The following is a 25,845-nucleotide window of genomic DNA, read 5'->3' on the forward strand; positions in this document are numbered from 1 at the left end:
ATAGCATTAAATTTTCAAAACATTTTCTGAAAGTCATGTCCCCAGATATCTTTGTAAATGCATGCTTTGCATTCTAGTCGTGTATCACACTGTTTAGGTATAGCAATGACAGATCACTCCAACATTACTTCCTATGGCAATGAAATTGGCCAAAATATGTTAGAGTAAGTATCAAAAAACCTGAAATTATGTTTTTTATAGAATCTTGACTTCATAAAGTGAATAAGTCCAATTTTTTGGTTTATCAGTGTGCATAAATCCTGTAGAAAATATCTTTATGCTAAATCCCATATAAATTGGTTAAACTTTGTCAGAGTAACTCATCAAAACCCCCAAAATTGTGCTTTTTAGTAAGTTCTGACTTCCCTTAAATGACTGAAAATGGGCAAATCCAACTATTTATATTTTTGCCAACTTTCAACCTGACTGCTGTAAATATAACCAAACAGGAACCCAAATATACATTTTTGGGTTGTTTTACCTCTGGCTCTATAAAATCCTCAAATAGTGTTAAACTTAAAATAAGTTTGAAAAGATGTCTGGACATTATGCACCACAGTATAATATACCATGTTTCAAGTCAACCCACCAAGAAAGGATCCTTTGTGGGGGATTAACTGAAAAGGTTTAAAAGAAGAACAATAGAAAAACAGGATGTCTCTATGTAGAGACATTAACATTGCTTAGATGCAAGGGAATAAAAATATGATTTAAGACTAATAAAAACAAATAACAAGAAGTACTTAGGTCACAGAATCACACATAATGATAAAAATAAGTCACACCACCTTTAGATTATTCTATGGTAATTTTGTCTTCTTTTAAACATCAGTTATGACCAAAAAAAAATAAATGGAGCAAGTATATAAAGAAAAAACATACTCTGAGTGAACCACAATCTGCCATTTTTCTTATATCTTCTCCTCCCCACAGTGCACCATTGGCAATATATATGCCATGCTGGGTTGCAGCTTCCCTCAAGCTCATTTCTGTATTTTTATCAGCCAAAGCTGTTGGTGAGCCAATCTGTGGAATATTTGTTTGAAAATGTGTGCAAAATTAACTCTACATTTTCAAATATAAACATGAAAGTGAACAAAAATGCAATTGGGAGTAACTCCATTATTCAAAATCATATGCAATAACTTCATAAAACTATCTGCACATGTAGTTGAAAAGAAAGGGTCCATCCCTATAATGTTATAATACAGCATTGTAGTCCTTTCATCTGATATTACTGCAAGTAGTTAATGGGTCATGTTTTTATCTAGGTTACAGTAGTTTTCTGATGCAATTTGTCTCCAGTATTGATTAAAAAAGTTTAGTCAGTTGATGAATATTATAAAGTTATACTTTAATAGTTTCAAGTAAGTTCTATACAGTGAAATTCCATGCTCTAAAATTTCCTAAATGTTTTGAGACAAAGAATATTGTCTTATTGAAAACACGTTTGTGTCTTAATAAAAAAAAACTCTGCATAGTGTGATTTGGAAGCTGTTTATCAATACCTTGTGATATTTATGGGCACTTATACTTGTAACCACTTGACAGATAGCTCTCACACTCAATGTATGGAATTCATCTCATACCATAACACTACCATAACAATCCTTGACATATGACACAAGAAACTGCAATTTAATTGTTTGATTGCTTACTTCAGACCCACATTCAGCCATAATTTGAAGGTAAATGATAATTCATAAAAAAACTCACACTGTATCTTTAATAACAATATACTTTACCAAAAACTAAACAATGATACACATTGGACAGTTTATAAGTTGTGTATCACATTCTTTTCAAGTCACACATACTTGTTGACAGCATGTCGGAAAACCTTACAGACGATATCCAGTTGAGGATAAATTTCTGTAGATAGAAGGTTTAGAAAATTTTCAAGCTTTCCCAATAGCTCAATAGTAAGCTTGGAGGCTTTTTTCACTAAGAAAATCAGATCCCAAAATCTGTTACAAGGAAAGTGCATGTAGCCAATTTTGTAGCTTTGTGCTTCGAAATAAACAAACATATTCTTAAATTTTCAATATAGTTTTATGGTTCCATGCATAGTTCATTACCTAATACCAGGTATTGCAAATGTTTTACTTATCAAGTTTTTACATTTCCAGCAATTCAAAATATTTCTTCTCACTAAATCACATCATGTTGATATTTTGTACCACACTGATATTACAAGTGTACCTTGTGCTTCTGTATTACAGTTCACTAATTTTTTTTTAAATGTGTGTTGGGTGGGCCATGTCATATAACAGATTAGAATATAGATGTATTGTATTACCGATTATTGCAAAAGAGTAACACAATTTACCTAGTAATAGACCTGTTCAAACTGATTTTATATGTAAGTTCTTTGGTGTACTTGTGAATAGGATCTATAAATGTTTCAAGAAAACTCATTGGAAATAAGATGTTACAAAGAAAGGAGTTCACAGATCTTCAAAGAGAAATACTTATTGTTTGCAGAATTGGTAATATGATTATGCAAATTTTCTATCCTATTTACTCATACATGCATTGACTGTAAGTAATATGCTCCTGTAAAAATGGAGGATGAATAGCTATGCTAATGAGAATATAGTGTTTCCAAATTGATCACTTCTTGATTAATATACAGCTTGAAGTGTTTTAGAATCCAATCAAACATCTATGAATAAATCTATCACCCAGAAGTTCAGTAACAGTTCAAGATAGTAAATTACTTATTACAGCCATTATTGCTCTAATGATAATTTCAAGCCACAAATTTGGAATGAAAAGCAATGCCAAACCATCATGGATAAATTACACTAATTTCTGTTTTTCTTTTCTTATGATAGTGTGGTTATCAAGGCAATCTGTAGAACATTTTAGATATCACTATATAATTTTAAATGTGAAATGCAATGAAGGTAGTACTGAGGATTTGGTCTGCTTAGCTATTCAGGGTTGCTTCTCTCTGGAATTTGTTAAACCTCACAGAGAATTAATTTTTTATCACTTTTTTACTTCTTAATATTAACTTCTGTAAAACATATCAACAGTATCTAAATCAAAAGAGAATATTTAAAATCTTACATTATTACATAAAATAAATATGATCACTTAATGATATCTTGTGCGATACAGGTAAAGCAAATGTTATTATTAGCATTTGTTTTCAGTACTGGTTACTTAATTTCCTGTCATGTCTGAAGTCAGAATAAGTTAATATGTTTTGTCACTATGTTTATAAACATACCATATAATCACAATGTCTAACGAACAGTTTGCCAAATTCTGCTGTAATGGAAGGATGTGCCACTTCCACCACTAGATCTGGATGTCTGTCTTGGAAGTTTGAAAGATCATCTAATTGAAGAGATGGATCAACTTTACCAGTCAAATAACTCTTTGTTCTATTCCAGACAAATGCAAGTTCAAACTCTCTCTGCTTCTCAAGGATTGTTTGAACCAAATATTGACCTGGGTTAAAATAAAAGACCATTCAATGTATTTATCAATGTCAAAATGTTACGAATTTTAACATTTGCCCTTATTTAAATATTCATTTAATAAAATATTTCCAGCTAAAATATAAACAGCTTAATAATCAAGTTTATGATTTATCTATATTAATTATAAAAGAAAGTAATGTGTTTCTGTTCAAATTCATTAAATGTTGGACTACACAAAATGTTATATTTGGATTCATTACTTTTAAACTACGAATATAAGTCAAGAATAGTATTATTTTGTAAGCATTTTCTAGACATTGATAATTCTATACCATCAATAAAATTGAATTTTATCATTTAATGTGTCACTTTCTTAAATATTATGCAAATCATCCAATATTTTTTATGAAATTTATGAATATAAGTTAGGATATTTCAGACTTTAATGATAGAAATTAATAATCAAAATATTTTAATTTTCTCAACATCTTTACACACAACTCAATAAAAACTTTCAATTTACAAAAATGAATGTAATAATTTATTATTACACAATTAAAAATGTCACATAAAATATTAATGTATAGAAAAGTACTTTAGTCTCTAATCTTAGACACTTTTTAGTGGAAGTTCCCAACACACACACTTGTAGAACACTTAGTAGTTCCACAAGCTGAATTATGCATATTACATGACATTTAAGGTGATTTTTTGAACATTATAAATACAAAGATATAACCAAACCATGTTTAGTTTGCAGGAGAACAGGTAAGACCATGACAATACTCTGATTCTCAAAGGTACATGCGCATCATCATTATGGATCTTTTGACAACCTGCTTAAAGATGTGTTTCATAAGAATCTATAAACTGATTATCGAATGGGAATATATCTACCCTTAAGAAAACAAAATAGTGCACAAAAACTGATAGCTGATGAAAAGGCCATTGAGCATAATTATGTGATGCAACACACATTTTAAGAATGTATCTTAACTGACCAAATTATTCAGTAGTATTCATGGTTCAGCTGTCTCTAACACATTATGTAAAAGTAACAATAATAAACAATTGTATTGTCACTGACAACTAATTTAAGAATTTACCATTTTGGACTCAAATGGGAAAGCACAACTATATTGGTACTTCAAAGTGCACTGTAAATTAAAGAAATAGCAGTTGGGGTGTTTTATGGTCTGTTGAGTTGCATTTAACTTTTTCTGTACTAACAGCAGAGCACAAATATTAATAAAACTGTAAAAGTTACTTAAGCCTGATTGAACAAGCTTCTGAATGTAATTGTTTGGGACTCATTATAGTGGCAGATATTTGGTCCTTTGATTCTTCTTTTTCAAAATAGTGGATTACATGTAGAGTGTACATAAATGTTGTTACCAACCATTTTTATCATATGACACTAATTTTCCACTTTGATAGCTTAGGAATATTTAATACAATAACAGGTATGAAGTTCAATATATTCAGTGATATTTTTGGCCAGCGCAGTCACCTATCTTAATTTGATTGAATATACTTAAGATGAATCTGATCCTTGCATTCACCCTCTTATCTTTGTAGATATCTATAAATCAACTGCAGATAAAACTTTTAGATGAATGGAATACAGTTGAATGAAATGGATCTACCAGACTTATTGAACATTTAATGTTTATCAGTTCTTTGAAATACACTGCTGTTGTTGCCACAAACTATAACAAATTTGAAATCAATGGACACCTTTTTTAAACTAATGTCCAATAAGTTTTAAAAATTGTTTAGATAAGTAGATTAAGAAAATAAAAGTAATGCTCTTCACACATATACATGAGGTGGAGATAAGGGGTTGCCCAAACCTCGGTTTTGGATGCAAAACTATTATGCTTACTTAGATATAAGGCAGCTGCTCAAGATATGTAATGTTCTTTACATAGTCTATATTCTTCTGATGAAGCATTAGCATTTTTGGCTTGAAACAGTCTCATACACTGACTTCTGTTGACACTTTGTAACTGGAATTCCAAAGCTATATTGCTGATGTCAGGTTTTGTAGGGCAGATTCTTTAGTATAGTTGTTGCTGTCATGTGGTGTTAAATTTCAAGAATAAACAAACATCAACATAGCCCATTTGTTTTAAAATAATATACTAAACATACACACTTATGCTTCAAGGTTTATGTAAACAAATCTGCTATAAATTCTTGCTTCTAAATATAACTAAATACATCCACACCATATAAACTATTCAAATTAAAGTACTTGCATTAAACTGAAACAGTTGTGTATATCTAACAGCTGCATGTGATTTTGAGCACAAGGAAGTTTTGTCCTGTCATGAATTTAAACATAACTATAAAATAATTGTGGGTGTGAAATTTAAGCATTTTTTGTAGGTTTTATTTTCATACAAAGAAAGAACTGAGAAATGAGCTATTCTTAAACTCATTTCAAAATTACTTACGAGTAAACAACTGGTTTGTGAGATTATACAGTGTATGGTTTGTTGGTTGATTTAGTGTTTTATGGCACAAAGCAGCTAGGCTATCTGTGCCAAACATCTAGTAAAAAGGTAAAATTAAAGTAAATTTAGTAAAATTTGTAAAAGGAAATTAAAGTAAAATCAAACAGAGTTTAAAAAACACATAAATAGCATAAAACCAATGTTTACATCTAGTCTATAACATTAAAGGGAAAACTACAGTAATTCAAGTTGTAAAGGACTTTCTGCAGCATAACTGTAATTATCATAACATGCCAGGAATACTAACAGATAAGTACAAAAACCACCATCAGTCACCTGAAGTTGGCCTTTCCAGTCCTGGTTCTGAGTTATTTTCAAAAAGGAAAGGAACAAAAGGTTTTAAAAGACATGTAGCAAAATTATAATAATAACTTGCCAGGATGACTAACGGGTATTTCAAACAGCAGCATTAGTCACCTGAAGATGGCCTTTCCATTCCTGATTTCGAGTTATTTAATGTTACAGCCAGTTTCTAATTTCAAATTGGGCTAGATGAACTATGAATTTTAAAAGGGAGCCACATTCAAAAGGTGCGAAGTATAAATTAAAAATTTAAATGGCATTAAAAAGATTAATGGTCTTTAAAAAACTAAAAACATTACCAAAGTGGACAGTGTCACCATCACTAATAACATTGTCTAACGTTATGGGCAACCTTGGGACAGAACATGTTTAAAATGGTGCCGTCATTAAGAGTCATAATGACGTCAAGAAAGTAAAATGTGGCTAATTTTGATCTGAGTGTTACACAACCAACACACTGGTGCATCAGTTCCAGATAAAAGAAAACAATGAGTTAAAAAACTGTGACCAATGTGTAGTCTAGTTGAAAGAACATCCTCTTTCCGATCCTTACAGAAGCAAGACGGCCAAAGTCCAATATAGGGTTTTATTTGGAAAAGCTTGTTTTCACGTTGCTCACTCCGAGTCGACTGCCAGATGGCATGGAGCCAAGCCTTGAATACAGGACCACAGTCCACGTATGGGACAGGCACAGTGATGATATGAATGTTATCCAAGGACAGACCCAATTCATCCAACTACACCTGGATACAAAGGCCAAAAGGAGCAATGGTAGATTGTCTGTTCTGAAAAAGTATGGCCCACCAAGGAAGAAAAACACAACCCCAAGTGGGATGCTTTGGTAAGGAATGAAGTTTCGAAGCATATAGTAAAGACAGTTGCAAACAGCAGAGATGCAAACAAGGTTCATTAAACACTATGTATAATATCTGAACTAGGGAAGTGCAGAAAGCCCCATTGCAGAGCTGAAGTCCTTGATGATGAATAGAGTTAGCATTTTTAAGGCCAATGGTCTGGCAGAGCCATAGACCCGTGATCCATAGTCAAGTTTCGATATATCTTTAACACAGAACGTCAATCTGCTCCCCAAATGGTGGAAGAGGACATGGAGGATGTTCAGAGTTTTAGTACATTTGATCCATAGTTGCTTGATGTGTGGTATAAAGGTCAGCTTACAGTCAAAGATAAGTCCCAAGAGCTTTATCTCAGGGACCACAGGCAGCACAACTTTACCAATACGGAGTTCAGGATAAGGGTGAATACCCCGTTGGTGGCAAAAGTGCATGCAAACAGTTTTAAACAGAGAGATGTTAAAGCTGTTTGCTGTAGACCACTTCAGTAAACAATTGAGGGCAGTCTGTGGCTTCTACTCAATATACCTCATGTTTGATGACAGACATGAGATGTGAAAGTCATGAACATACAGCCCCTTTGCAAAAGTGAGAAGAAATTGTTCAGTGATGGCATTCATTTTTATACTGAAAAGTGTGACACTCAGAACACAGACCTGAGGGGCTCCAAGTTCCTGTAGAAAAGAATGGGAAAGTGTTGAACCCACACAAACTTGGAATCTCTTGTCCATCAAAAAATTTTAATAAAAATGGGCAAATGGCCATGTAACCCATATATACGGAGGTCTCACAAAATGCCATACCTCCATGTTGTATCATAAGCTTTCTCAATATTAAAAAATATTGGCACAAGATGTTGTTGTTTGAGAAAGACTTCTTTGATTGACTTTTCAAGTCAAATCAGGTGGTCCATGATGGAGAGTTGTCATCGAAACCCACACTGGGTGGGCGGGAGGAAGTTGTTTGAATCGACGAGCATTAACCATCTTCTCTTAGATCTTACAGAAACAGATCATCAAAGCAATTGGATGGTAGACTGAAGGAATCTTGGGATCCTACCTAGGCTTACAGAAAGGTAAGACAATAACCTGGCACCAAGCATCATGAAAAACATTCTCCTGACAGATCCAGTTAAAAACAATTAGAAGAATAGCAAGAGAAGCAGGAGATGGATTGTGCAGCATTTCATAGTGTACATCATCAGGTCCAACCGATGTGCTGCAAGACTAATGAAGAACCAGTTTGAGTTCCACCAGTGTAACAGGACAATTATAGTCATAGAGACAACTAGCTCGAAAGGAAAGATGTGATCTCTCTGCTTGAGTCTTGATGGTTAAGAAGGTGGAGGAAGAAACAGAAGTGCTAGATATTTGGCAAAAACTTTTACCGAGAGTTTCGGCAATGCTCCGGGTATCAGCTACTTCCTGGCCATCAGAAAGCAAGATCGACAAGGGAACAGAATTATATTGCCCCATATAACTTTGGAATTGGAGGGAGAAGATATGCCAGTTGTGAACTTAATCCAAGATTCTTTCTGGCTTTGATGTCTTCCCTACAAAGAATGTGCACAGACCTGCTGGAAAGTGATGTGGTTTCAGAGTGTGGGATATCTACGGAAAATATCCCAGGCCTGTTTTTCAGCTTTCTGTGCCATGTGACAGGCAGGATTTCACAATGGGTGAGGATATAGTGGAAAACATGTTGAGGTCTTAGGAATACACTGAGCAGCTGCCTGTATAATACAGTCAGTTACTGCTGCCACACAGTCATCTATCGACGGCTTACAGACAATGGCAGGATCAAGTTCTGCAAGGGCAGTGAAAGAGGGCTAGTTTGCCTGATCCAGCTTCCACTGGGGCATGCAGGTCAAATGGCATTGACCACGACCAGTCTCTCTCAAGATTATGGAAAAATGATCACTGCCTCGTGGATTATTGTTAACCCTCCATGAAAAATGGGAAAATAATGAAGGGGAGCGAATTGGCAGATCAAGAGCATTAAAGGACTGACTAGATGCATGAAAAAAAGTATAAGAACCAGTATTGAAAAGAGAAAGGTTGTGATCAGAGAACATACACTCTACAGAGCGACCCCTCCTCTCAATATCAGCACTTCCCCAGAGGGGATGATGTCCATTAAAGTATGAAAAAGGGAGATAGCAACTGTTCAATGAGAGCATCAAGGTCTGATTTATCATATGTCTCTCCAGATGACAGGTAGAGAGAACAAACAGTGATGGAATAACCCAAAGAAACACAGATGGCTATGGCCTCCAAGTATGTGTCGAGTGGCAAAGAGAGGGTGGACACATGCTGATCAACCAACAGCGCTACCCTTCCATGCACTCATCCATCACATAGCCTGTCATTTCTGTATAAAAAAAACTGCCGAAAGGTGATTGTATCAGCAGGTTTCAGAAGTGTTTCCTGCAAGGAAAGACGTAAGGATGGTAGGAAGCAATCAGTGTTTTGATATCAATCAATCCATTGTATCAAAGTGACCATTTTTATTTACCTGTAAGCAAATTGGGTGGAGAACCCTTCTGTTTATGACCATGTCTTTTTTCCTTACTGTCCTCATTCGAGGGATGTCTATCGACCTCCATGGATCCTGCCGTAGGTCGATTGTGCAGGTCTTTACTGTTGTAAGAGGATTCCAGTGACTGAAGACATGAATGAATGATTGTTTTACATATTGAGAGAAGAAGATGTATCCGAGAAAATGCCTGTACCTGGAACCAAAAGATGTGAATCTTGGGGCTTGTTGGAATGTATGTAAGGAACAGAGATAGGTGTTGAAGTTGATTCATCAACTTTTTTAACTATGGAGGTCAAAAGACTTTTCATTTGTTTGGAGAACGATTCTTTTGGAGGCACAGAGAGATTTGTCTGCACTTCCACTGTAGTTGGGGAAAGAAGTGCAGCAGCATATGTCCAAGATGAAGTGGTGGACAGCAATGTTCCAGCCTCAAGATAGGTAACGTTATCAATTGTTTTCAAATGCTGCATCTCTTTATCTTCCAACCATTTAGGGCAAGAATGAAAGTAGGATGGGTGAGAGCCATAACAATTGATGCAATAAGGGTCTGTTTCACACTTGTAGGCATCATGGTCCTTGCCACTGCAACAAGCACACATCAAGGAACCACAACGTCACATCTTCAAGTGACCAAACCACTGACAATGGAAACATTGGAGAGGGTTCGAAATGTATGGCCGTACTCTGCAATGACGATAACCTGCCTTGAAGGTGGTAGGCGGATGTGGTGACATAAATGACAGAATGAGGACATTGGTCGCAGCACCATAATTCCATCTTTGAGGGTGGATATATGCCTCACTGCAGAAACTCCTTGGGTGGAGAAACCAGAGAAAATCTCTGACTATGGGATGTTCTTCAAATCCCTCTCAACAATAACTCTTTATGATGAATTCAAAGTAGCATGAAATGTAACCTCAATAGGTATATCTCCAATTGCCTTTGAATGCAAGAGGAGTTCACTGTGTTGAGATGTGGATGTTTCCACCAATATGTCACCAGATTGAAGCTTCTTTACTGACTCTGGAGAGCCAGCAAGTCCCTTCTGAATCAAAAAGGGAGACATTTGACCTAAAGGTTTGTTTGAAAGTGAATGCAATATAAGAAAATGAGGTACAACAGGTGGTACAGATGGTGAGGATTGCTGCTAAGAATCTTCAAGACGTGGTGATTTACCTATAGACTATTTTTCACTATTTTATTACAATTTTTAATTGGAGTATCCATAATAAAGAAAGGGAAATTTTGGTGCCCACTGACCTAACCCACCATGGAGCCCTCCGAGAGGATGCACTACAATGTCAAACAAGGACACTACAACAACCCCAGGGTTTCATGAGCACTATAACCAAACACCAGCATCGAGTACAATGTCCACAACACCTGTTGAGAGCATCCAACACTGGTATTTGGTTGACCCTAGCCCAACTGGACAAACAGATTGACCCAAAGGGGTCACCCCAAGGCTGCCCATGTACAGGAATTCAAGGCCAAAGTGGTGTGTTAGGGTTGGACCCCTCAACCACCAAGATCCTCTCCTACCTTTCACAGGTTACCATGCATGGCAAACATGTGGGTTGATGTTTAGATCCCAGAAGAGGTAAATTGAAAGAAGAGAACCTTCCCTAGGAGGTTCCCTCACCACGTACAGGAATCCAGACCAAAGGGATACAGTGTATGATATACAAACTAAACCTTTGAATCTTCTTTACTTTACAGAATGAGAAACCTAGGAAATCACATTGCAGGAATATACAAACGTTTTTGCCAGTAATAAAAAAGGACCAGCATTTGATGACAAAGGTTCAGTACTACATAGCTTTACTGTTTTAGTAGCTAATATAGCCTTTGACGTGAAATTAGTATAACTACCTCGTGTTGTGTAACATACATGTCTGGTGTTTTAGATTACAAAGACTGTGTTCAACTCATGAATACCTATGCATTATAATTCATCTATAAGTAGATTAACACAAGAATAATATTTACTATAGATTTTACATATTATAGAAATTGCAGTGTTATGTTAAAGTATGTACTGGTCAGCTCTTTAAAAGTGTCACATATATTTGTTTTCAAACACTGGTCATAACACAACTGAGTCATTACCTCAGTCTTTCTCTCGTGCCAGCAATAAATGTGAAGCCTGTGATGTTGACACTATTCCTACCTTTATAAACAAAAGTGTAACTGCAAGTTTAAAATAGCTTTGCTTGTGACACACCCATGGTAATTATACAGCCCAAACTGGGTGGCATTTCTTGTGATCCTTATGCTATCATTCTACAAGTGCATAGTTGACATGATAAAGTAGTATTCAGTGTTGTAGGTCTCGAGAGCAGTCTCTGTATTGAACCATTTTGATCTCAAAAATAAATAAGACCAGTTAAATTTAACAGTTTTACCAGTATTTAAGCCTATCCAGGATTATTAAGCATGAAATACTGATTACACATTAGTTCATTCAAGGTGTGATACAACATTAAAGACATTTTATGAGCAAAAATTCCGTCGTATTTGGTACTACACCTTTACAATGATGTTTATAGCTCCTCCTTTATTTTTGCTCAAGTCACCAACTGCTACATTACATCTACATTAACCTACAGTTACAATATGCACTACTCAAATATAAATGTTACTATATATTGCATTGCTCATAGGCATACTGTTTGTATAAAGTTCATCTGGTGCAAGTATCAACGTTTAACATTAGCAGTTATCCCTGATAATCAACATGTCTGGTACTCATGCTGTAACACTGTTCAGCCTTAAAGATAAAGAATTCAGTGACACCATAAATTCTTGATAAACAACAAGTTTTTCTCTTGCTTTATTTGCTTACCTTTTCTTATTTATTCTTATTTTCTTAGTTTCTCATTGCTTTTTTTTTCACAAGAGGAGATATTAAAACAAAGACTGGAGTTAATGTGTCAATGATTTATGGTTAAAATATTAATAAAGTTTGTTTGAGGCATACAACTTTTATTATTCTTGGTTTGTTTTTCAGTCTAATTTATTATCAGAACACTTGTACCATTTGCCAAATTTATTAAAATTAGTGATACCTTAATCAATCATTCTTAGCTTGTTTATCATTGTGATTCTATGCAGGCTGCTGATGCATTAAAGGAAAGCTTCCATTGAACATCCATTATCCAGTAAAATTGATATTATTACCAATAGTCCATTCAATCACATAAGTCAAATTAAACATTCTTGATCAAGTTGTTGGTGCCAGTTTATTTTTGGTGTTATTATTATGACTTATCTTGGATAACCTTTCAATTTATTGTTACTCATTACAATTACAAATAGCTTGAAAGTGAATTAAATTGTAATTTAAATTTAGAAGTTAATGAAATGTAGAGATGTATCAAATTTATTATGTTTGTCAAAAAACTGATACACACAATTTTATTTCTTGATACAAATATATTTTAATATACAAACAATAATACAATTTATAACAAGTTATTATAAATTATGATTTATATTCAAAATTTTACAAACTGACAAACAACACTGAGTCTTCTATCTGGTATGGCAGTTCACAATGAGAGAATGAATTTTAAGTTGATATTGGTAAAGTTCGCGTAATGGGTAGCTGGCTAGTTATATAATGTCTTCGTAAAAATACAAAAGTTCAGTGTTAATCTGTTGAAATCAAATAATTTGTGATAATTAAAATATATAAATGTTCCTGGTTAAATATTTGTTGTTTCTTGATTATTGCTACTGAGGTTTATAGTACACAAACTGTAGCAAACCAATAATATAAACTGTCTCTCTGCATGTTGCAATGGCTACCTTTTATAATCTTCAGGTGAGATTCTTAGAATTTTAGTTTGCAACAATACTGACAGTCATTAGTATTTACATACACATAAAGTACAATGTTGATTGTTACACTCAAGAATCTTCTACAACTTTAGTCTTTAGTTGTTTTGATTGTTTTCTTCTGAATTTTGTGCAAAGTTACATGAAGGCTGTGTATGCTAGCTGTCCTAACTTACAAGTGAGAGACTAGAGGAAAGGCAATTAATCATCACCAACCACTGCCAACTCTTGGGCTACTCTTTGACTGATGAATAGTGGGATTGACCATCACAATATAATGTCCCTATGGGAAGAAAAACTTTCTGGAACAGCTTTCTCGTAAAATGGAATTTCTTTACTGAAAACATATTAAAAACTTATGACATGTATAAGAATAAAACCAGACCCCTTCCTTTATTATTACTGATATCAATAACTATTACTAACTAAAATCTGAGCAACTACAAGTCATTTTTCTCTGAAGACACCAAAATTAAGTCCATGTATAAATGCCACATAACTACATTATCAGGAGAAACACTATAACAGTTAGTAGATAAATATTCTATCAAACTATCCAAACCTCATTTTATCAGCAAGTCAATGAAACTTTATTGTAGAACTCTCTCATAGAATATTGTTGTTGTTATTTTTTTCACACATATACAGTTTCTCAGAATTATAGACCATAATTAAAACTTACATTGACTATTTGTTGACTACCATCTCAAAGAATACATTGACTGGCATTGACCATTCAGATGAAGAGTCTGCTTCAAAGGAAAAAGAAGATAATTCCTTTAGTGATATTACGATTGGTCATCTGGAATATGCTATCATATTGATTGTGCACCTTCTACTTTTTCTAGGTACAACATACCATAATTTGTTTTCCAGCTGTATTCTTCCCTTTGAACATCATTCAAGATCTTTCATGATTACAGCTATTACTTTACTACTGCAGAATAGGTTAATATTCTGCCAGTAAACTTATCCTGGATTTGATATAGTTACTTCTTCTGCAAGACTGTTATTTGCTTCCTCATTTAACTTTATCATGCATTCCAATGATGGTTTTTCATGCAGTGTAAAGGTAAATAATTTATAAGTAAACAAATTAGAAACATAAAAATTCTATATTATACAAACATTCAGAGACACACTTAATTTTTGTAAATTAATTTCACAGGCTTTGTAGCATAACAGCTGCTCTTCAATCTGAAGTTGTCCTTTTTATAGATGTAAGTATAAAAACTATTTTACGTTTTCTGATTGCAGAACATGTCCAATATAGTATTTCAAGAATTCACAGTCTGTATTCCACTGTCACAAAAAAAACATGCTTTGCTCTTAGAGGAAGTAAATCTGCTCTAAGAGTTGCAACCAAATCCCATTGTTCAGTTAAGTAGTGGTAGTTCAAGAGTTGGCATGATAGTCTTATTATCTGATAAAATTAAAGACAGTTATGTGCAGATAGCTATTGTGTTAGCTCTGTAGAAAATAATAAAATACAATAATTAAAAAAGTGAAAACAATGCTTTGTTTATTTATATTCTTACCTTTGAAAGTGTAATTTAAGTGTTTATTCATAATGTATGCATGTAAATATTCCTTTGCATTTCTCAAAAACTCATTTATTATAATTTAAACACTTTTCATCTTACCTTACCTTTCAAGCCAAAATTTCAAACTGTTTTTACTAGTAAGTAAAACCTAGAAAAATATCTTTAGTCAACTGAAACAAGCAACCTTTCCACAGGAAGGTGTAAGAAAAATGGATCTGTCTGTACGTTTGCAAATAAAACTTTTACTACAATAGAGCATTGATGTTTATCTATTTATGTGACCAAAATAATAAATACAATGGTGCTATCTGTTATGCTAAATACAACAATATTTCAATGCTATGAGTGTAATTCAACCTTATGATACATATCACAAATGAAAGTCCATAAGTCCATAAAACAATTCACACTTTGGATGTTTAAAATGCAGACACTTAGAAAAATAACTATGACATGTGGAACAACCATTTCTTTACAACAGAACATAATTTTAAATAAAAGTACTTTATTCACAATAAGAAAAGAACTTTCACTATAACTGTAAATGAGGGTTTGGTTATATCTTTGTTGTTGCTGTTAAACACAAACACAGTATTAAAAAGTGGAATTTTTAAAAACTATATATTTTTAGAAAATGGTTCCACTTTTAACACATAAAAGCACTAGTTTGTATCGGTAAGTAAAATGTATGAAAAATTAAGCTCTGTACATTGAATCATTTTGATACAATAAGTAACATGACTAGACTGCACAACTGAACACTCTTCCTGTGGTGTACTTCCCAGTAAAAAAAAAAAATATTTTTTTCTTTGAAATTATTCATTTTTTCAATAAAGTATGAAAATCAAATAGTACACACAGCTAGCAATGGGGCAGCTTTCCTACAAGAATAATAATAGAAGTATATCATTTATTATAATAATAAATACCAGGACTAGTATTGATAATCAAGAGAAAAGCTCACTGTTATCAAGGCACACTGTACTTTTACAAAAGAAGTCCAAAACAGTAATGCAAAATTAAGCAATTAATTATGTTTAAAATTACATATACATTTCACAAAGTTTATTTTGATGCCATGAATGATTTATAAATTTATGTAGGCATACTGTAAACATGGTTAAGGTAAAAGATATAGTGTAAAATCACAACCTTAATGAAAGAATTAATGCGCATGTTTTCCAAATTTTGAAACTGAACACATGGTTATTTGACACATTAACTTTCTATACGTGCAAACACACAAATAGTTATAAATTAAAACAACTAGAAAACGAGAACATGCAAATAGCCAGAAAACTTAGTACATTCAATTTAAATGCACATTTTTTCTATTCTTACATAAAACAACATAGATACTGTGAAGAGAACACTGTTTCACATTTGTTAATATTATCTTTTAATTTTACATTAAAAGCTGAATTTTTATGTTACTTAATATCCTTTGTTTGTATTAAGCCTCTTCTTGTGTGAGCCTGCTTGGCTTATTCCTCTTTCTTTTTAATTTTACGAGTCAATCTCACCAAGTTTTGTTTTCCTTTTAATTAAATTGTTTGAGGGTAAAAGATTGGTGAAAGGTGTTAGTGCTGTATTTTTATCAAAAGTGAAAGGAGCAACAAGAATACTTTGACAACCTTAATTGGACTTCTAATATTTATTTTGTTAATAAGACCCCAACCACCATTCAACTAACATCTTCATTTCTTGTTGTTCTTTATATAATTATTGTTTACTGAAAATAAACTAAAGTTATCTATTTAAAACAGACGAACATTGAGAAAACAATAATAGATATTCAACATCTGATAGAAATAAGAGTAACTAATTTATTAAAGTAAAACAATGAAGATTCTGTAGCGTAAACATTCAAAGTGCTGCACAATGTACAAAATTAACCACCTTTTACCCACCTAAGTGACCAAATCCAACAATTCCAATTCTTCTTCGCTGAGGAAAACTCATTTTAGTTTTCAAATATTTACCAAGTTTACTGTCTCTCTCTCTTTCTTGCAATGGTTGATACTAATCTTTCACAACTACAGCTGAACATAAATCCTGAAAAATGAAACCTATATTAAATAAAACAATAAACACTGAACAAAAAGTATACAAAAACCATATTAGAATATGCTTATGTCTATCTTGAAAATAACTACTGAAATAAATCTTACTTTGTATAATGAAATAAAAAGTCCATGCACGAGATTTTGCTTAATGTTGTATGTTCATATGTATCATATTTGTGAAGGTTAAGTGGTACTGAAAAAACTTCACCAAAACAATATTGAAATTTCTGAAATATGCAGAAAACACCTTAATCCTTCATCAAAGTACTTTATGTAATCATATATGCAAATGTATAAAAAACGATTATATAACAGGTATGAAAACATGGATTTAACATCAAGTACTTTTTAGTTTCATCTAAATATTTACTGCCCAAGAAAACTGAATGAAGAGTAATGTGTTCTTTAGAAACCTATTAATATTTATTTTTCTATAACACACAGAAAATTACTTTTAGATATGGATATATGATTAGCTGTACTTAAAACATTTTATCACATTTCTAGTGCCTTATCTCTGTGGACCCGCACTATCAGAAACTAGGTTTCAATACCTGTGGTGGACAGAGCACAGATAGACTATTTTGTAGCTTTGTACTTAATTAGGAATAAACAAGTTATGTTCACCCATGTTGTAAATTCAACCATCTTGTGAATATTTATTTACAAATATAAGTGTGTATATATATATATATGAATTAAACATCCTCATCTAAATCTCATACATTACATAACATTTGTGTTCAAATGTAAATTTTAAGTATTATTTATTATTTACAAGAATGTGTAAATTATCATTTCCAAATATATTACTGTTAGTTTTGCACACAAGGATCTTCCCTATAGTTTTCTTTTATTTACAATTATTTTGTGATTGAATTGATGAGTTATTTATTGTGACAGTTACAACTGAATTGTAAAATGAACAAACTGCTTTTGTGCTAGAAAACTTTTTCTCATGTTTCAAATTTAAAACAAAATATAATGCATAGCACCATATTTTATGTAAACATGTATTTGAGAGAAACAAAAACACTGAACTATCTATGTGCCTGACACTTGTAGAAAAACTGAATAATAAACTTGCTAGCTAGGTAATCAATTATCATCACCTACTCTAGTCTAACATGTTCATTAAATCTCACTTGAACTACTCCAAAACTTGACATCAGAACTTCTTTTGGTCAAACGGCAATACGGATGTCTAAATTAAAACAACAACAAAACTACAATAATACATTGAAAATCTCAGTATATTTTGTTTAAGCTTCTCTTTTTAGCTTTGTTATGCAGTGATTAAACCCAATGTTGTGTATCAATTTCTAAAGAATTTTTTCTTGATAAAATGATGCTTCAAGTTATATGATAATAGAGAATTTGTCCTTACAGTATAGAACTTACTGGTAAAATCATTCCTACAGGATTAGTAAACAACTCCTCAGCTTAGCTATCCCTCAAGATGAATCTCTGCTCAACTAATCATGATTAAAATCAAAATATAATTAAGAAATAACATAAATCTACCATATAAATGCTCTTTCTTTGTCTAACAGACAATGTCACCTTTTGATCTGTGTTCCATGAGAGCAATGGTTGTTTGTCCCTTTCAGTTGTTATCATAATTGGCTAGCCAAGGATATTTCAGTGCTAATTTGCTCAACCTTGTTTTTAATTTGAAACAGATAAGTGAGAAATGAAGCAACTAGAACAAAGCATAGTTAACAATATTCTAGACCACATGACAGTGTATAAAATAAACAACAGAGTCGTGTTACTTTTTAGTCAATAATATTTCAATGACCCAACTATCTCAAGTTTGAAGATAGAGCAGTAACCATATGGTTAAGCACCTACATGACATTTCATGTTAGTACTTGAGGCTTTGAAAGAGACATTAAATCTAGCTGTAAAGATAAATCAACCACTCTCTCCCATACTGATTTAAGGTTTGCAGCAGTTTCTAGTTCTAATGACTTCCCCTTTTGCTAGTTGAAGGTTTTGCTTTTTTGAAACCAACTTAAGCCTTTTAACACATCCAGAAATTCATATGTCCATGCTAATAGAAAGGTGTTAAGGCGAATTGTTATAATTACCTAACGAAAGTCTATAGTCTTGTTCTTTCTTTCTGATAATCACCATTGAAGATAACCAAGTACCTTTCATGATGCCCTATTACATTATTCATAGTGTTTCAGTAGTTGCAACCTTCATGGTGCTTGAAGAAAGTCAGCACAGTTCTCAATTTTTTTAGGATGGTGAAGCATCAATGAACAGCCTGTAATATGGAAATAGAATTTGGTCTGGCACACAGACAAGGTTTACTGAATGAGACCAAACAAACATGCCTTTAACTTCAAGGAATTTGAATTGGTTCCACAGATATTTCACGTAGCTCATGCCCTGGAAAGGATGAACACAAGAGCAAACTGTTTAATGCATGATCCTTAGTTTGGACAGTCTACCTCTTAATAGTGATTATCATTTGGTTAAAGGGTGACTAGATAACTAAGAAACCATTATGAATGAGCTGTGTCACTAACTTGATCCTGCAGAGGATAAAGTAATTTATCAGAACAGGTTTAATGCAAGAAAAAGAAGTGCTACTGAGGGAGTGAACTAGTTGATTGCATGGTAAAGCTTATCTGGCTATCACCTCAGCAGAAGAGAAGGGAATTTTAGTAGGTAAATTTACTGAAGGACTTTCCAGTGAACTAGTGCATCAATGCATCTTCACTCTCACTGAGGTTCTGCCCATTGCAACAAAGGTTAAAGCAGTAATTTCAAGCTGTCCACTGAAAAGGATGCAACAATAACTATAGTGACAACTCCAAAAACAAAGGGTGTGGCACAGTTGCCTCCAATGCAGCAGGCCTAGCACAATTAATTGGATGCCAACCAACCAGATCAATAGAATGTGTATATAGGGTAAACACATTGGCTGCCAGTAACTAGCCAAGACAATAGAGGCTTTTCTATGGATTACTTTCCACTGCTGCACCTACCCACAGTACATGTGCAAATGCAACCACAATCAATGTCCCCACCTGAACCTCACTGTAAGTGAAAAATTGAAGTGTCCATGTCTTGCAGAACTGTAATGGAAGGGTGTCCCCATCTTAACCTCACTATAAATGAAAAATGGAAGTGTCCATACCTTGCAGAACTGCCAGGATGGAAAGGCCACCAACTTCCAGCCACTGGACTAACCAATGTATTTTTATCCCCAACATCTTCACTTTGCCCAGCAATGAAGGGACAAAGAGATCAGTACTATTCATCAGATTAGCAAGTAGGGAGCAATTACCAATGAGCAATAGACACAATGGCAAATGTCCCAGAACACTAGCTAAGCCCAAGCTGGACTTGGCAATTAGTTTGAGCATACACAGTGGTTAGCACACACCAAAAAAGGTAGTGATGAACCCAGCTCTGTCAGGGATGGGTGGAACCTGACATGTACCTTTAAGGATGCAAGAGCAAGATGCTGAGTTGTTAGTGGTGTTACATATTATAATTTCTTTTGGAGAATCTCCAATTTATTATGTTGTGCATGTTAACCTATTACTATTTCAAATAACTGGAAATTTGAATTTGAAGTTAATAAAATGTTAATATGTATTAAATTTATATTATTTTCCAGCAAGATTGATACACACAAATATACTTTAATATATAAACAAAAAAACAATACAATTTAAAATGATGATTATTACTAACACTTATTACAAATGATGGCTTACATACAACAATTTTACAAACGTATAGACAATACTGAATCTTATATCCAGTCTTGAACTGAATACTTTATTAAAAATCCAGGTTGATATGCCACACCTCACTGAAGCTAGCTAACTTGGTTGGCCTCACACAGCTGACTTTTACTGATGATGATATTTATGTCCTCATAGAAATTCCGATGTCCAAAGTAATTCAGTGAAGTTGAACAGTTTGTAACGTGCAAAATCTATAAAAGTTTCTGGTCCAATTCTGTAGTTTTCAAATTAGTATGGGTTAACCACAATTATAATTTCCTAGGCCTATAACACACCAACTCTAGCTGCCCAACAAAAATACTACTACTTGTCTCTCAACACATAAGTTTTTATATAACCACCATAGAAGTTGCTGGAATTTTCAAAAATGATCTAACATATTTTTGTGAACAAATATTGTTGATTCTCACTTTCAAGAATTCTCTACAAGTTTTGAGTCCAGATGGGACTTTTGCAATATACAGTTAAAAATATACATCATATGAAAAAATTAAAACTATACAGAAACAAGCATAGGCACTAAAATAAATGTACAAGTGTAAATCCATTACAGTGGGCACAGAAGTAGCTAGAATGCTGGCAGAACTGGCAATCTCCCTCACAACCCTTTCAGTGAAACCACCATCTTGTCCAGTGAATACATATTTCATTTTAGGAAATGGGAATGGACTAGATGTCAGAGAAGAGGCAGATGTGAAGTGCCACCTACAGAACAAAGTAGTCATTTCTGATATTGATTTTGAAATAGGTATATTTGGGATGGATATACTGTAGTACATGCCATTCAGTTTTACCAATGTACTGAGTGAGCCAAAGGTTTAAGGAAATGCCATCCAGTGGTGTTCAGCTCAATCTTAGGACCAGTGAACTCCATGAGTGTATCTGACAAAGGGAATTCTAATACTCTGTGCAAACAGAGGGTGTTCTATAGTCTAGTTTAAACAAAGTCCAATATGTTAGCACCATGTAATTTAGTTATAAAAGCTATGCAATAGATAAACTATTTCCTGTGGACAGCACTAGCTTGGGCAGCAAGCTACCTACCAAAGGATGATGTTCTGGTGAGTGTTGCTTTGCAATTCTGGATGGTTGATCAAGCTGGACCCTAGAATGGCCATAGGTACAATGGGTGAAATGGAAGAGATCAATGATAATGGAAGCACTTGGGTTGCATACAGTTTACAGCATATCTAAAACAAACATAGGGTGCCTGACATAGCTGAAGGCAATGGATGAAGATTGTACTGATGCTCCACACCTATTAAAGTGAGCATAACTCAGTAACTTGTTGAACATATCTACATGTTTGTGGGACTAAGTGGTCATTTTATTCTGATGGTCTGTTTAAATTTACTATTAAAAGACAGTTTCAAGTAACTGATCTGTCAAATGTTTGCCCTTTACATATAAGAATTGTGCTGTTTGGCAACATTGCCCAATAATAATCATTAGACAACTGATATGGTAGAAAGCACATCCTGAAGACAACACAAACCTGAAAATCATTCTTATAAAGTTCGAATAATCTTCAGTATAAAATATACATCATTATAGCAATTGTCAAGAAAAACAATCATATCAATATCTTTGTGGGTTGAAACTTATCCCTTGGTAACTTATTCATCAATTTTAGTTAATGCTGTTGGTATTGTATCAAATTAGTTTTGTCAACTTCAAATTAATATACATTTACAAACTATCGTAAACTGTAATGATTATTAAATTGAGCCTGATTAACAATGTAATAATTAGTTTTATCGAATATAATTTTAAAATGCTACAATATTAATATATTTTAACTCGTTCGTAATACTAAGTCTCATTGTCTCCACATTCTAAGCTTTATAGTTTAAATGAGTCATATACTCGTAAGACAACTAATTATAGACGAAGTGTATCAATAAAGCAAACTTATGTTCAAACTGACAAGTAACCCCTATTGGTAAAACAAAAGCAAGAAATTTTACACGAGGCAAATTTTTTAAAGGCTTCAAAAAAGGCAAAGTTACAAATATCCTTAAAATTATCAGTATTATAACACACACACATATATAGTTATACACAAAATTCATTTAACTTACTTTTCGTAAGTCACGCTATTATTTAAAATTTTAAGCTTTTATTTTTGCACTGCAATATCAAGTTTTGAAAATTGTTAATTTTCTGTCGTACACACGCTGTTTTTTAAATATAATGTGTATCCTTCAAAGTAAATGGTATAAGTTTCTACTCATTTTAGGGTATTTTACAATACATTTATTAACAATACTATTTGTTTCAATTGAGAAAAATTTCAATTCCATAAGATTACGTACACTGAAATGGTATATATTCAAACCAGGCAAAAAGAAAAAGAAATATTTGCATGCAAGCAATATATGTGTGCACGGGATCATCGACAGATATTGTTACATAGAGTTTAATATGATTTTATTTCTTAAAAATAAAGAAAACACAACTTCAGAACAAACTATTTTGGGATACGCTATTTAAAATAATATTACATTATTGTCTGTGAATTACTTGACCTTTTCAAGTCAAACTTACCGTCCCATTTCACCAATTTGATTTGGTCACGAGGCCCAATTTGTAGTTCAAATTATTTACACTAGACGTCTATAGTATCGAAATTATAAAAGTTTTTGTGTGTTTTGTTAGAGCAAAACCATATCGGGCTATGTGCTGAGTCAAAAGTTTGTGGAAAAAGTTTCAACCCGTAATAAAGAAATAATACAAAATGTATATATATATATATACAAGCTACGGCACTTTTAAGTGACCTCTTTAGTCCAATGTTTCTTTGTGAGAGAAGCACATAGAATAGTTATTTTATAACGGTTTTGTTTTTTGTTTTTTTTTTTGGAATAATGCACAAAGCTACTCAAGGGCTATCTGTGCTAGCCGTTCATAATTTAGCAGTGTAAGACTAGAGGGAAGGCAGCTAGTCATCACCACCCACCGCCAACTCTTGGGCTACTCTTTTACCAACGAATAGTGGGATTGACCGTCACATTATAACGCCCCACGGCTGGGAGGGCGAGCATGTTTGGCGCGACTCGAGCGCGAACCCGCGATCCTCAGATTACGAAGCGCACGCCTTAACGCGCTAGGCCATGCCAGGCCACATTTTATAACGGAAGTTCTAAGTTTATTATCGGTATATGACGTGAGAAGCCATTAGATGTATTGAATAACAAAACCTTTGGGTTAACGAACTTTTCACAATTTATTGAAACTGTTATTTTTCAGATATTTCTCTAAAATCACGTTATTAAAACTATAGTTTTGCAATTTTAATCTTCACATGTAGATGATGCAGATTGCTGGTTAATGTTCCTAAAAGATGTCTTTTGATGGACATTTTTGATAAAGCCCATAGAGTACTGCAACAGTTCAAAAACTATAAATATTTTTCATGTTTTCTTGCTCCTCAGTGATACAGCATACTACAGCGCAAGAAATAAGGTTTCGATACTCGTGGTGGATAGAGCACAGATAGCCCATGGTATAGCTTTATGTGTAACTTCAAACAAACAAGAAATATTTCTTTATCATCTTAAAAGATATTGTATCTTTACTTACTCTTAATGTTTGTTAACGTTTAAGGTTAGTTTTAATTAGTACCATTTCACTTTCAATTAATAATCTTAATTTATTTGAAGGTGGTTGTGAACAGTAAATTTAAATATTGTAAATTATAATGTTAACTTTTTTTTATTTGATAGTTTCAAGCTTAACACAAACTTAGTTATTTCACTAGTTTGAGATTGGTGAGAAGGGCTCGTTTGTTTTGAAGCAAGACTCAGTAATCATGGAGGTGAGACATTGTCCTGTTTCCAACTTAAGTAGGTCAGTGAAGCTAAATACTAGGCTTAGGTGAATAGGTAAGGATAATCAGATTGGTTCATTGGACTTGTGGGATTAGTTCAGTGGAAGGAGGAACCTTTTAGGAATGGATAGTTTACATTAAAATAGGATATGGTGGCTGGAAATAAAGTCACAGGGGAAAAAAAAAGCCAAATTATTTAATGCCCAAATACAATGTAAAGTAATACAACAAATGTTTTTGAGTTATAAGTTATTTAGATTTATTGCAACAATAGCATGATGCATTAAATGTAACATTATGTAAAAAGTACATGACCAACACAGATTAATAACACAACTGACGTAACAGCTTTACAAGGATATATATAAATAAATGAGGAACAAGGCTACTCAACTGGCTTATCAGGTGATAAGAACCCAGCTTTACATCTGACCTGAGGAATGTGGTAGCTAACCTAATCTCATATGAGTTCAGTTTGGATTATGATCCTGGACAGCACCTCTTACATTTCATATGTTATATATTGAATTTACTAACATATCTATTCTAAACACTTCTTCAACAAGATTCATAGTGTCATGCTGTTTCACCAAACAGCACTTTACAAATAATCTGTTAACTTGAAAGTTATATACATGTATAGTGCAGGATAAAGTGCACTTTTCAGGTATGTATGAGGTCAATCATAACAGAAATGAGTGGAATAATTCAGTAATTTAACTTCTATGAACTCAAAAAGTATATGTATAAATATCAAAATTGTGACTTTTCCCACATTCATTTACAAAGACTTATTTTAACTGTAAGGGGTGTTTTCAGCTAGGACTAGACAGTGGTGAGGGCTAGAAAAAATTGAATGTAAAAAAAATATGATGTACAAAATAGTTTAGCATATAAAATAAGCGTAGGAGTACTTCAAAGGTTAGGCTTAATTGTTGCTATTGTAATGATAGATATATAAGAAATAAAATAGATGACTTTATAGAGTATTGGATTTTGAAGTAATAGGAAGAATGGAAACATGATTAATTGTAGATGAATTTGATGACAGGAATTTATCTGAAGTACAGGTTTACAAGTTCTTTAACATGTGTAATGTGTTAAAAAGTAGAGAGGAGTGAGTGGTTTTATGAGTAAAATGTGTGGTA

At 33.2% G+C, this 25,845-nt stretch overlaps 1 protein-coding gene across 8 annotated transcripts in view; it reads right to left on the reverse strand.

The window, feature by feature from the left end:
- Positions 1-23,512, reverse strand: part of LOC143252905 (aspartate dehydrogenase domain-containing protein-like) — a 40,273-nt gene extending 16,761 nt beyond the window's left edge. For 2 of the 8 annotated variants that reach the window (XM_076505744.1, XM_076505750.1), the window contains exons 1-5: positions 23,416-23,467; positions 18,212-18,299; positions 16,940-17,084; positions 3,239-3,462; positions 883-1,026 (exon numbers count right to left, since the gene is read on the reverse strand). In XM_076505744.1, coding sequence (XP_076361859.1) covers positions 883-1,026; positions 3,239-3,462; positions 16,940-16,991 — 420 coding nt within the window. In that variant the 5' untranslated portion in view covers positions 16,992-17,084; positions 18,212-18,299; positions 23,416-23,467. Of the gene's footprint in view, positions 1-882; positions 1,027-3,238; positions 3,463-16,939; positions 17,085-18,211; positions 18,300-19,188; positions 19,371-23,415 lie in introns of all 8 variants that reach the window. The other 6 variants (XM_076505746.1, XM_076505751.1, XM_076505747.1 and 3 more) reach the window with 5 other exon arrangements.
- Positions 23,513-25,845: the final 2,333 nt, after the last annotated feature.

The sequence above is a fragment of the Tachypleus tridentatus genome, chromosome 6 (assembly GCF_004210375.1).
Source record: "Tachypleus tridentatus isolate NWPU-2018 chromosome 6, ASM421037v1, whole genome shotgun sequence".
Classification (NCBI taxonomy): Eukaryota; Metazoa; Arthropoda; class Merostomata; order Xiphosura; family Limulidae; genus Tachypleus; species Tachypleus tridentatus.